The sequence below is a fragment of the Pararge aegeria genome, chromosome 3 (assembly GCF_905163445.1).
Source record: "Pararge aegeria chromosome 3, ilParAegt1.1, whole genome shotgun sequence".
Lineage (NCBI taxonomy): Eukaryota > Metazoa > Arthropoda > Insecta > Lepidoptera > Nymphalidae > Pararge > Pararge aegeria.
Window position 1 is genome coordinate 13,267,008 of NC_053182.1, and position 12,286 is coordinate 13,279,293.

The window sequence follows — 12,286 nt, forward strand, 5'->3', positions numbered from 1 at the left end:
CCGCTCCGGATGCATAAACGTAGCAGCCTTCTGGGAGAACATATAGATAACAACCTGAGAATACGAAACCTTTCAGCAAAGAAACTGGTGCTGTTCCAGGAAACCATTACTGGGAGATGTAGAATGCGGTGTTTACAATAAGTGGTACCTAGCCAGTCAAAGTGACGTAGGAACTAAATGAATAAACCTGAGCGAGGTTAACAGAAGAAAAAGCCACATGTTAAATATTATTGTCCTAGAACAAGAAGAGTACCTACATGATAGATAATTTCGTCCATGAAGTTTGATAAATAAATGGAAAAGTGAACTGTTAGGTTTTCACGCAACTACTCTAGCTTTTAAAACATAAATGACGAAGTTAGGATACCTACCTAAGGAAGATAAGAACAAAACCGTACAAGGAAGCAGATCTAGTCATTATTACTTTAAATTTTTCGACAACGCAAATCCATCTATGGGTGCAATGTACTGATATAAAGTTGAAACAACTGTCTGAGTGAGTCTTAGCTTTCGGCTCTCCTAAGTCCCGTGTCTGTTTATATAAATATAAATGTGCAAACTACCAAACCTGCAACCTCTTGCAGGTTTATGAACTTTATCAGGATATCGCCAGATCTTAGGATTTCCTTGTATGTAGGTGTGTGATCAAATAATTTCTTTACGTTGATATTTTACTGTGTGTGTGTGAGATGTATAAAAAAACGTAGTATTTAAGAAGATACCTACCTTATCTATATATCCTGTATATATACCTGTATATCTATATATACAGGTACCTACCTTATAAATAAATAAATAAATAAATATACTACCACAATACACACATCGCCACCTAGCCCCAAAGTAAGCGTAGCTTGTGTTATGGGTACTAAGATGAGTATTTTTATGAATTATATATACATAAATACTTAGAAAATACATATAAACACCCAGACACTGAAAAACACTTAATGCTCATCACACAAACATTTTCCAGTTGTGGGAATCGAACCCACGGCCTTGGACTCAGAAAGCAGGGTCGCTGCCCACTGCGCCAGTCGGCCGTCAAATATTATGCATGCACCACCAATATTGTAAAACTTGACTTGGCTATCTATTGCATGTCTTCCTTCAAGTTACTTCATAGTAGGCCTTCAGTAGGTAGGCACTAATGAAGTTTTCGCACCGCCCTCTAGGGTTTTATAACCATAGATTATAAAAATCGGCTCAGAAGTGTTACCTGTGCAACACAAAAATGCTTATTGGAAAGTGTTAAATTTACACTTTCGGGCACCTACCGTATAGATCTTTAGCCATAAAACAGTACTAGCTGGTGCAGAGAAAATTATGCCCCTCTTAGACATTAAAGGGATTACAAACAGCTCAAAGAAAGTTTTATCAAAGTATTTTAGAACGTAGGTGAACGATGATCGGCGGAGTTCGTTTTACATTTTTTTAATTAAACTACTCGAATGGTCAGTTAAGACCGGAAAAGAATTCTCATGAAAGCTCGATCATTCTCCAGCCACAATTTACGAAGCGTGCAACAGAATATTCATAGAATTTTAACTCTAATTATGCTAAGAATCTTTACATTTCTTATCAGGTACTTACTATAACAGATTCCGAATCTGCACCACCCTGCTGATAACCCTACCTTTCGTTAAGACTAATAAGTCATAGGCAACATTTTTTTCAGAGCCGTAGGTCATCACTGGCAACATCAGTAAATAGCTCAACAATACTTACTACGATTGGGGTTAAGTTTTCGTAACAATATATTACGACTATAAATATACCTATAGTAGCGTAAAAAATCTTCAGTCAATCGGAAGTTCGTTAGAAGGGGTTCGCCATTTTCACTGCCTCCGCGTCGTGGCACTAAATCGTTCTACCATGGGCACGAGAAGAAATTGACATTCCTCGTCGTACCACGGATGATACTCTACTTAATTTCTCTTTAGATATAATATATTATACTTGTTTCCATCTACTATCTACTATGTGATGATAGATTTTAAATTCGGTTTAAATTGTAAATCAATCATTAGATAATATTGCAGTGAATCGACGATCAACGTTTTCTCATGATTTAAGTAGTTTTTCTTATTATAGAAACTATTTTGTTACTTTTTAGCGTAAAGTATGTTTTAAAAATATTCAATACCAAAAAATTTCTTTCTATTATTTAATTTATTTCAAATCAAGACACGCAGAAGCGTGAGAAGTCGCGAAGTTCAAGCCAAGAGAAAAGAACTGTGGACGCATTTTAACAGTGTGTTATATAATTTACACTAAATAGTAGTTTATAGATTCATAAGAAAGGTAAAGAGAAAGTGTCTAGGTATCACACTTTAGCTCATATTTAGGAGTAAGGAAGGAAATCCTAAATGAGTGAAGGAAATAAATAAGCAAGTCACATATTCAGTTGTTTATTATCTATACTGTACTCAAAATTGATCCGAAGATCACATCACATAGTAATTTTCATAAATAATATTACAATGTCATGTACTTTCTGTAATTGCTCGTGAATAAAAAAATGTTCACAATATTATCAATACTTTGTTCACTGGACCGGTTTACCTTTAGTAGATGTACCTACTACATAATAACATACCATTAGTTAGGTATTGAAGAACTTACAGTGTACTTGATGAGAGATATAATAATTATAATCAATAATTAATTATTGTTGCAGTTCATTTTTTTGTTATTATATTTACAGTTTTACATTTTTTTTTTTTCGTGATTTACAAATAAATTCTTGAATATTTAATTAGGTCTTCATTTTTCCATTTGGATTTATAATAACAGTACTTTATAGTTAAAAATATCACAAAAATGAAATATATTATGTGTAAGACACACGCAACATTAAAAATACAACAAAAGAAAAATATAAAATCCACTAGAAACCTCGGGCCTGAAGAGTCCCTTCTAAAGAGGAAGGATACTTTCGATGTACAATATTTATAACGGCAATTTGATACCATAATAATTATTATTATCACACTAATTAATTATAAAAGTAATCGTTTGTCTTACAATAAATGCGTCAGATCATAAAATTTTGATTATAAAAATTAAAGGCAACAAATAATCAAGGAAACGATAAATTTTAACAAAAATAAAAATACAACTTATGCATTTAGAAGTCATACAGTGCCGTATTGATAAAAGCGAACTGTCCGTGCGGCGCGCACGGCCGCCCGGACCTCATAACAACCAACCAAACTAACGCAACCTCGACGAGTTTAACTCCTCCGCCAGTCATCTTTTATCGATATGGCATTCCCTTACGATATACGACAATAAATATAACGCACTTACACATTAATCACTTCTTTAATTCCGACGCTAGGAATTATTTTATAATATATACCTAAAAATATAATCACGGCACAAGTATCCCTCCGACTAAATTACCGACGTAGTGTCACTTTATCAGGATTTAGAATCAAATATGTATTATGTATCTTAAATATTTCATTATTAATATATCATTATCAAAATATCCACTAAATGGGAGGAATAAATCAAATTATTAATATTTTATTCTAACATTAATCGCATGACTGATCAACAAAAAGGATATGGACTAGGAATAATAATATTAGGCATCAGGCTCCCATGCCTCGAGAGTTCACGCCGCCGCGCCGTAAACGCGCCCGCTCGTACGCGCGCGCCGTCGTCCCCGAACGTGCGCCGAGCGCATCCGATCGTGCCCGGACGACTCACGCGGCCGAGCGGGCCCGCACGCATGCGCAGCGCGGCGTTGACTCCCGCATCTCTCTATCCGCATATCACCTCTACATACATACGACGAGATAAATTTGATCAAAAGTTAATACTGTTAATGACGAAAACAATACAGGGCAGCTATTTCTCGATCTGGACATTTTGAGGGTCGATCGGACTCGATCATCAGTCGCTATTTTGTGCTTCGATAGACGGGAATCGATCGGAAAATAATGATATCTAGCAAACTCTATCCGGAATATATAAGCCGACGCTCTATCCTACGATTTAGGTAAATAGCTTGGAAGTATGCTTTCCTCGTTTCAATATTGTCCGTCAACGGTCATCGTTTCAAATGTTAGTCCACTATCACTCTACGAGTGTCGCGATCTATCTAACGTGAGGGGGATGCGGCAGACGCGCCGAACGAGAGAAGCGGCTACTCTATTGGTGTCTCATCATCGATCCTCTTAACCTAATCTAGTGTAAAACTTGTCATCTATAAAAACATAATTTTATAACGTAATAAAAAAGTAACATAATTCTCACAAAATGCTCACAGTAGGAGTGGGGTGTCGCAAGTTCGACCGTCACCTCGCTTATATACAACAAAGTCAGGCGGCGAGCGCCGATCTCTACAGGAACTCAATATCGTATCTTAAAAAAATAATATACAATAGTAATAAAACATTTTAAACCTCACTAACTACTACTCGACGATCTCGGTATGATCTCGAAGAATCATTCAAACGGCTCCGGCGTGTCGAAATCTATTCATATCACAATCGCATGACCGTGCCCGAGAAGCATATCCCGCTACTTATGTACACACTCTTTCCCGAAGTTTAAGCGTTCGCTCGCGGCGGAAGCGCGTCGAGCGCCGCGCTCACGTCGCTCCGGGAACCGCGGGCCGGAGCGCCGCCGCGCCTCCACCGCGGGAGCGGCAGTGCCAGACGAACGAACCTGCCTGCCTGAGTGTGCCAGAGGCGCGACCGATATGGACGAGGGGCGCGGGCGACGAACTTTGTGTCAGAAGGGGAGGGGTGAGGGTGCGGGTGTGTTTGTGTATGTGTGTGGGTGTGGGCGTGGGTGTGGATGTGGGTGTGGGGGCGTGGGCGGGGTGAGGGGGCAAGGTTAGGGGGGGCGCAGCGCGGGCGGCAGCTGCACGGGGATGTGGTAGTAGCGGCAGGCAGCGCGGCGACACGTGCCGGCGGCGGCGTCACGGCACACCACCACGCGGCACCCCACCACCTGCAGCCCGCACCCTGCAACACCGCAATATACGTTTCAATACACGTTCTCCCGTGAGACGGATCACAGAAAAACGGCAAATACAAGCGACAAGAATGTATGACACTTGAATGACTTTTCAAAATTCAAAATATTCGTTATATTTCGTCGTTTAAGGCGTGGGAAATGTTACGACTACTCTATATGCCTACATCAAGATCTGGCAAAGGGAATTGTTTTGATATGGACTTATAAAATCGCAGTATCAGAAATTAAGCCTAATGATGAGTAATTGAATAAATAGTAAACCAAAAAACGGTTAATTTTTCCTATTTCTATTTGGAACTATTATTTTGTTTACCAGTTACCTAAACTTGGACCTAACGACAAAACAAGTCTTTTTAATAGTAAAATCAACTCAAAATTTACTATGAAATATTACACAAAATCTCTAACATCGTCTAATAAGTAGGTGTACTAATTACATCTAAAATTTGAGTAATACTTGCTAAAACAAAATAACTACGTACGTTTTACTATAATATAACAAAACTACCTACTGATTTAAAAATCTAATCTAATATTTTACCTATGAATCCATTAAATACAGACTATTTACATGTAAATTAAATTGTGTACATGCACAAAGAAGGATATTTCTAGGAGTTCGGAACATTTTTCCATGCGGGTCATGTAAACTGTGGAATTTAAATTCTAGTTTTATTAATAATTATTAAGTTAATGTTATTTCAAAAAGAGCTTCACATTTTAGAATGTTTAAGGGGACAAAGTAAATTGTTTCTAAGAATTCCATCCATACCTTCACGAATATGAACGAATCTGCAGGTAGGTCTCGTACATCCTTGTCGATTAAAATCTTGGCACACCGGGAGGGTGTCCAGTAACTGAAAAATGTAAAAATTATTTATAAGATTGTGTTAACACAAAACAATAAAAAAACTCTTGCGTTCAAACACTTGTGCTACAGTGTAAAAAAATTTGTTTAATTGTCAAAAACATAAGAATGTTACGGCTCTGACTTATTGTTGAACATTTAATGCATCGAGAGGCATCGTTGTTTCATCTCATTTTTGATAGTAACTATTTTAGAAGCACTTTTTAAAAATTTCCTTAGACACGATGCCACTTTGAAAATTCCTCGGCCATTTTGTGAATTCCTCTGCTGTAGGTACCTACAGCTGAGCCTTGTCATTACATAATTTATCTTTAAAATGCAGCTTAAGTGTTTGAATCACAGAATAACTAATTCCTCTACTTCATAAACAGTCAAAAAATAATGTCTTCATACACAAAAATAACAAAATTAAAAAAATAGACAGATACTAAGATTCGTTTGCAACGAAATTATGCAAGGAACATGTATTATGTTGTACGTGATCAATCTGACGGTTTATGAATTTGTATCATGTTAATCGTGTTAATGCTAACTCTATATCACTTTATGGACATTCATACATCTGACACTGAAAAGAATCCTCATTGCACAGCCGTCTGAAAAAAATGCCGAAATAGTTTGTGTAATATTAAAGAGCTTAAGAGTGACCGGTATCTACCTATTTATATGGATGGGTATATTAATAATGCCGACAGATGCGTGTGTAGTTTCTCAGTCGCTACTAATCGGATATAGAATCGGAAATAACAAAAATAAGACACACGGAAGGCGAAGTTGCTCGAAATCAAATCTTGTTGCTGCTTTAATATTACAATAACTTTACAAGATTTGTTGCACAATATGATTGTACCTTCCAAGCATTCTTTTGTCAAGTGGCGCGCTGACAGTGTGTCACTTTCATATTGTAGTATCGGTCCGCTAATATAAAGCAACTGTACACAGAATAAAACGAGTGGAGGCCGGGAGTCGGTTATTGTCATTATGTCGGGACGGTTGAGCGGCCGTCAGTGGTGTTAAAGAGCGTTGCGCTATGCACATAGTAGGTATGAATATATAATATCTAAATGGCATGCAGAACGCTTGAAATATAATCATTATTGCGCAGCCAATCTTATTTAAGCGTGACTATATTTTACAAAAAAGCTAAAGCATGATGCTAGACAACTGGTACCAGGGCGGGGGCGTTCTATAGGTATTTTAGCGTCCAAAGTGTACCCATAAAAACCAACGTTCGCTATAAAAAGCTTAAATAGGCTGTGTGGGATTTGCAAAATGTGTCGGCGTCGGCTGTGGCGAGTCCTGCGCGAGCTCTGTAGTGGGTCGGTCATGCTATCGGTAACGGTAGGTAGGCATGGTTATATGTAAAAAGAAAAATTAAATTTATACCTTTAGCTTACATGACAGTTCTGGACGTGACATGTTAGTGGTAGTACAAACTGCAACATAATGACCATTAGAGTGCGGTTACTGTACGACAAACAAAAGAAAACCAAGTATATTAATTACGTCTACGGTGAGTACTTCAAGTAAGGCATCAGAGAGGCTTCAACAAATCTTAAGCGAGGAACTGAAGCCGCGACGGCGAAGCACTTTAAAGCATTGTACGGGAAAACTCAAAGTGGCTAATTGGCCCGCTCACAAAGAATATTATGGCGACTGCGTCTTCCGACGATCGCTTATCGAGCACACGCTGTAAACAAACATGGCCGACACTTTGATTTCTCTCGCTTCACCACCAACAATTCAACTACCACTACGCATAAGAATATATTTATTTAAGAAGCATTTTAGCTTAAAATTAGTAAAAAATAAAGACCCCCTTTAGCGATTGATAGTTGACACTGCTGGAGATGAGTTTCCGCCAAGGAATTGACTTTTACTATAAGGATTTTTTTATATATATTAAATCTAAACACATGTCGCATATAAAATGGATCGTTAGGCTACATCTATTCAATCAATACAAGTCTATTTATATATATAAATACAATCTATTCATTGACGGAAAATTTTCAGCGGCTTCGAAATATTTTTTATTAATACAATAATTTAACCTTTACTGAAATTACCGCAGACTTGAGAAATTTTGTACGTCTAATTGAAAAATTAAGTTATCAAGACATCGCATGTGCTGCTGTTAATTTATACAAAGATTGCTGGTAGCATGCGACGCAAGAGTCAAGCGGTTTTCAGTATAGGCAACATACAGGAAATCACTTATATAGAGGATATTAAAGTAAGCTGATTATATCTTACCGGGTGTAAGCAAGGCAATACTGTAGAGTGACTTCTTCCACATTTGAAAGCGAGTATGTTTCACTATACAAAACTAAAAATCGTCAACAAGTAAGTTGTAGCATCAACTGTTCATTACAATATGTAAATAATCGATACGTTTACAGCACAATTACTAAATGATTAATGTGATGATGACATCGATACATATGATCTGCGAGTTAAGCAATGCCATCAGTTCAGACACCGAAAATTATTGGCACAGAATGTCCAGATAGTCTGCGTCGTAAATTCACAAACAACTTGACGGTTAATATAGAGACAGCTTTCCGGGAACAAACACTTCCCGAACGGCTGTTAAGCGATACAGGAACAATACAAGGATGTTCTTCTTTGTGTCACAGACACTAGCGGCGTACCTTTACCTGTTATGAAAGCCCAAGTGGGAGTGGCGAAGTTATAGCTTGCTGTTCATTAAGCCCTTAATCTACCGAATATCGCCTAAAGCATAACTTACTACTGAAGCGCACTCGTTAAAAGCAAGCTCGAAGAATATGTAGCTAGTTCTTAATTATTTTGCAGATCTAGTGAAGTGAACTTTTTATTCGTTGTAGTTTTGATTGTTTAGTCCGATGTTTAGCATTGTGTTAATCTTAATTTTTTTGTTGGTGAGAATAGGGTGTTTGACTGCCACCGTTTGTAAAACAACCTCTGGTTTCAAGAGAACGAGTTTTCATCTATTCGTACCTACTTATAGATTACTGTTGAGCTTATTTTTTGTGCGGAGTATCTAATGAAAACTTATGGTACATACAAACTAATTGTCTCTTTAGGTAACATGTAAATAATGCAGGTTATTTCGTAAAATAAATCGCTTATCGCCTAGCGTTCGATAACAGCATGATACTGAAACAAACTAAGAGTATAAAATTCCCATTTTGAAGAATCATACATAACCACAAATAATGTGTACCTACCTACCTAATAAAATATGAACCGAAATTATTTATTATTATATATATATATATATATATATTTAATTAATCTTAGTCACTACGTTTTTTTGATTATATTTAAAACACTAGTCAAACACCCTATTACTGCATGAAACATATTCAAGTGTGGCAAAAAAGGTTTGTAAGGCGCAAAGGAGACAGAGGCGATATGCGGTTAAAGAGTCACACTGGAGCCCGTGATCAGAGTAGATGGAGTGCCGGGGAGCTGCTAAGTAGTTGGAGGATGGTGATTTATACCAGGAATAGTCTAGCGTTATTTAGCGACATGCTCAAACCGCTGTGGACGCACGGGGTGGCGTGGTGTGTGCGTGGCGGGCTGTGGGCTGTGGGGTGGGAGGGGAGGGAAGCGTGGCGTGCGTGCGCGTGCGCTCGGGCGGGCGTGCGGCACGCGGCACTCGTTACCTGTCCGCGCTCGTCCGTGTACTCCACATAGGGAGCGTTGGGCGGCGCACAGCCTGCCGTCCCGAAACAAAAAGCGACAAAAGATTGTAATGCGGACGACAGCCGAAGCGGTCATTCGGAAGGCATGTAACAGAAAGCGTTAAAAATAAATAGAAAGAAGTGCGACTCAAAGAAAACGCGGGAACGACGCTCGTCGACTCCGCACTACGACGAACACGCCGGCACACTTAGCACAAACGAGGAGCACTAGAATAATGAGTAAAGTACCTGATGAGCCAAACGTATATAGGGGTGGTGGGTTCTATCCATGCGAAATTAGAAGGCGGCTGTGTTAGGTGTTGGGTTGCGGGCTGCCGCCGAGCCAGGATCGCGAGGACTGTCGAGTGTCGACAATGGCCAAAGCGCACCCGTGCGGAGCTCCTTCGGGAATAAGCGTGTACGTAGCGGGGAGCGGATCGACGGACCGAGCTCGGCTCTCAGTACGCCGATACGACGGACGACGATCAACAAGAGGTAATAAAAAACGTACAGTCATGCATTCAAGCGTTATTATTACCGGGATCGTAGTACGAGAAATATACACGCATAAGATAAAACGGTAAGTGAGTAGATACATAATAGAATAGATATATAGCGTAAAACTACCTAGACTTCCGCGAGGCAGAGACCGCTCGCTTCGTCCTTACAATAATACAATACAAATGTGACAACACGCCTAGCGCTAACGCCCCGACAGGCCGGGGCCACACTCGATCGCACACGTACGAGTCTCTACGCGGAGACCCCGCGTCCCGCGCCCCTCCGGCCGCGGCCCGCCCGCGTGCCCCCTTAGGTCGTCTTCATCTTTTTGTAGGGGTTGACCGCAGCCGCCGCCGCCGCCGCCGCCGCGGCCGCCGAGGGCGGCGTGGGCGGCGGCATGGCGTACATGTAGGGCTGCTGGTAGAAGGCGGGCATGTGCATGGGCTGCGCGGGCCAGCCCGGCCGCATCATGAAGGGCGCGCGCATCAGGCCCGGCATGGCAGCGCGGGCCTTGAAGGCCTGCTGCGTGTAGGCCGCGGCCGCGTGCGCCATGGCCGACTGCTGCGCCGCCAGCGCCAGTGCCGCCGCGTAGCTCTTTTGCGCCACCTCCTTGGCCATGGCGGCGGCGTCGGGCGCGCCGTCGGGAGCAGGCGGCGACGCGGGTTGCGCGGGCGGTGGCGGCAGCGCGGGCTGCGGGGGCGGCGCGGGCGCGGGCGGCGCGCCGGGCGCCTGCGCCGCGGCCGGCGGGGCGGACGAGGCGGGCGCGGGGTACTCACATGACACGGGCACGAACGGCTGTTGCAGCTGCATCAGCTGCTGGTACGTCGTCGCCGGCTGGTACACGGGCATTCCGGCTTTGTCAGCGGCGGGTCGCTTGTACGGCACCACCCCGGGGAAGGCCTGCAAGAACACAGGGCAGCGTGAGAACATCGGTCAAGGGTGATCGCGGCCTAGCGTCTCCATCGGCGAGGATACTTACGAAGTTATCGTAATAGAAAGATCCGACGCTTTTCATGTCCATCTGAAAATAGAAACAGACGGTTGAGCGGGTTTCGACTCGGACGGACTCGGGGAGGGGCGGCGCGGCGCGCGCGGCGGGGGCGGCCGGGCGCGCCACGTCGCCGGAGGGGCCGCGGGAGCGTGCGGGCGGGAGCGGACTGGGAGGGAGAAGCGTGCAAAGCTGGCGCCGTACCGGTGGCGACTCGAGCTCGGTGGGTGCCGGACGTTTCTTGCCCGGCTCCGAAGTCGCGCTCGCTGCCGGCTGCTGCGTTGCGGCGGCCGTCTACGTGAAGCGAAGCGTCGCAGGACGGGACAGAAACAATAACGATGTAATAGATGCACAGAATACACCTAAAGCTTGGCATAAGGTGATATTATGCGATAGATAAAAAAATTAAAAGTGAAGCGTGAGTGCGACGGAAGCGTGGCGCGGGTCACCCGCGGCGAACTGAACAGAACAAGCTCTGCGAACACAAGCGGCGTCGCGCGAGCAGACAAGCGGAAGAGAAGCGAGCGGTCGCGAGCGAGGCGAGAGCGTGCAGCCTGGTGGCGTACCGCGCCGCGCGCCTGCGCCTTAAGGTGCGCCTGCAGGTGCAGGGGAGGGTGGAAATAGCGGCAGGGGTCGCGGACGCAGCGGCCCTTGACGGCGTCCATGCACACCGTGACACAGCCGTCGTCGTGCGCGACCACCGGCAGCGGCGGGTGCGCGAAGCGACACTCCGACTCGGCGCGCTTGCACGCGCCGCGCTGGAACTCCCGGCACACCTGCACCACCAGAACCAGCCATGTCGCCGCTCGCACCCAACGCCTCTGCCCGCCTCTGACCCTACTCCGCGTGCTCGCGTCCTATCTCACACTACCTTTGATACCCTTTTCTCTTTAACGTGTGTTCCCAGTTACGTTGTGTTTATCAAAGAACTGGTCAAAAATTACGTTGAAAGAGTACTAGCTACTTATTATTTTTTACCAAACATTTTTGGAACGACAATTTAGAAAGTTTTTACCTTTTTTCACTAATCTATAAATACAAAAAGTCATTTTCACCCGACGCCGCTTCTACTCGTATTTAACTTTGTTTAGAACCAATTACGTTACTAACGCATCCGTCGCATCTTCCAAATGTTTAATTAAGTCCGAATAAACTATATCCGAATTTCAAAATAACAAATTTTGACACTTTCTGTACAAAATTTAGATTGTCTTTTCAGATTTTTATTCTACCTATTGAAATTATTGCTGCTACATTGTA

General features: G+C 42.6%; 1 protein-coding gene across 13 annotated transcripts in view; it reads right to left on the reverse strand.

The window, feature by feature from the left end:
* Nucleotides 1-4,835: 4,835 nt before the first annotated feature.
* Nucleotides 4,836-12,286, reverse strand: part of LOC120637070 (protein muscleblind) — a 378,716-nt gene continuing 371,265 nt past the window's right edge. For 5 of the 13 annotated variants that reach the window (XM_039908674.1, XM_039908677.1, XM_039908675.1 and 2 more), the window contains 3 exons: nt 11,231-11,320; nt 11,018-11,059; nt 10,051-10,938 (listed from right to left, as the gene is read on the reverse strand). In XM_039908674.1, the coding sequence (XP_039764608.1) occupies nt 10,348-10,938; nt 11,018-11,059; nt 11,231-11,320 (723 nt within the window). In that variant the 3' untranslated portion in view covers nt 10,051-10,347. Of the gene's footprint in view, nt 4,986-5,770; nt 5,856-9,519; nt 9,573-10,050; nt 10,939-11,017; nt 11,060-11,230; nt 11,321-11,523; nt 11,803-12,286 lie in introns of those variants that run through there. The other 8 variants (XM_039908680.1, XM_039908681.1, XM_039908683.1 and 5 more) reach the window with 5 other exon arrangements.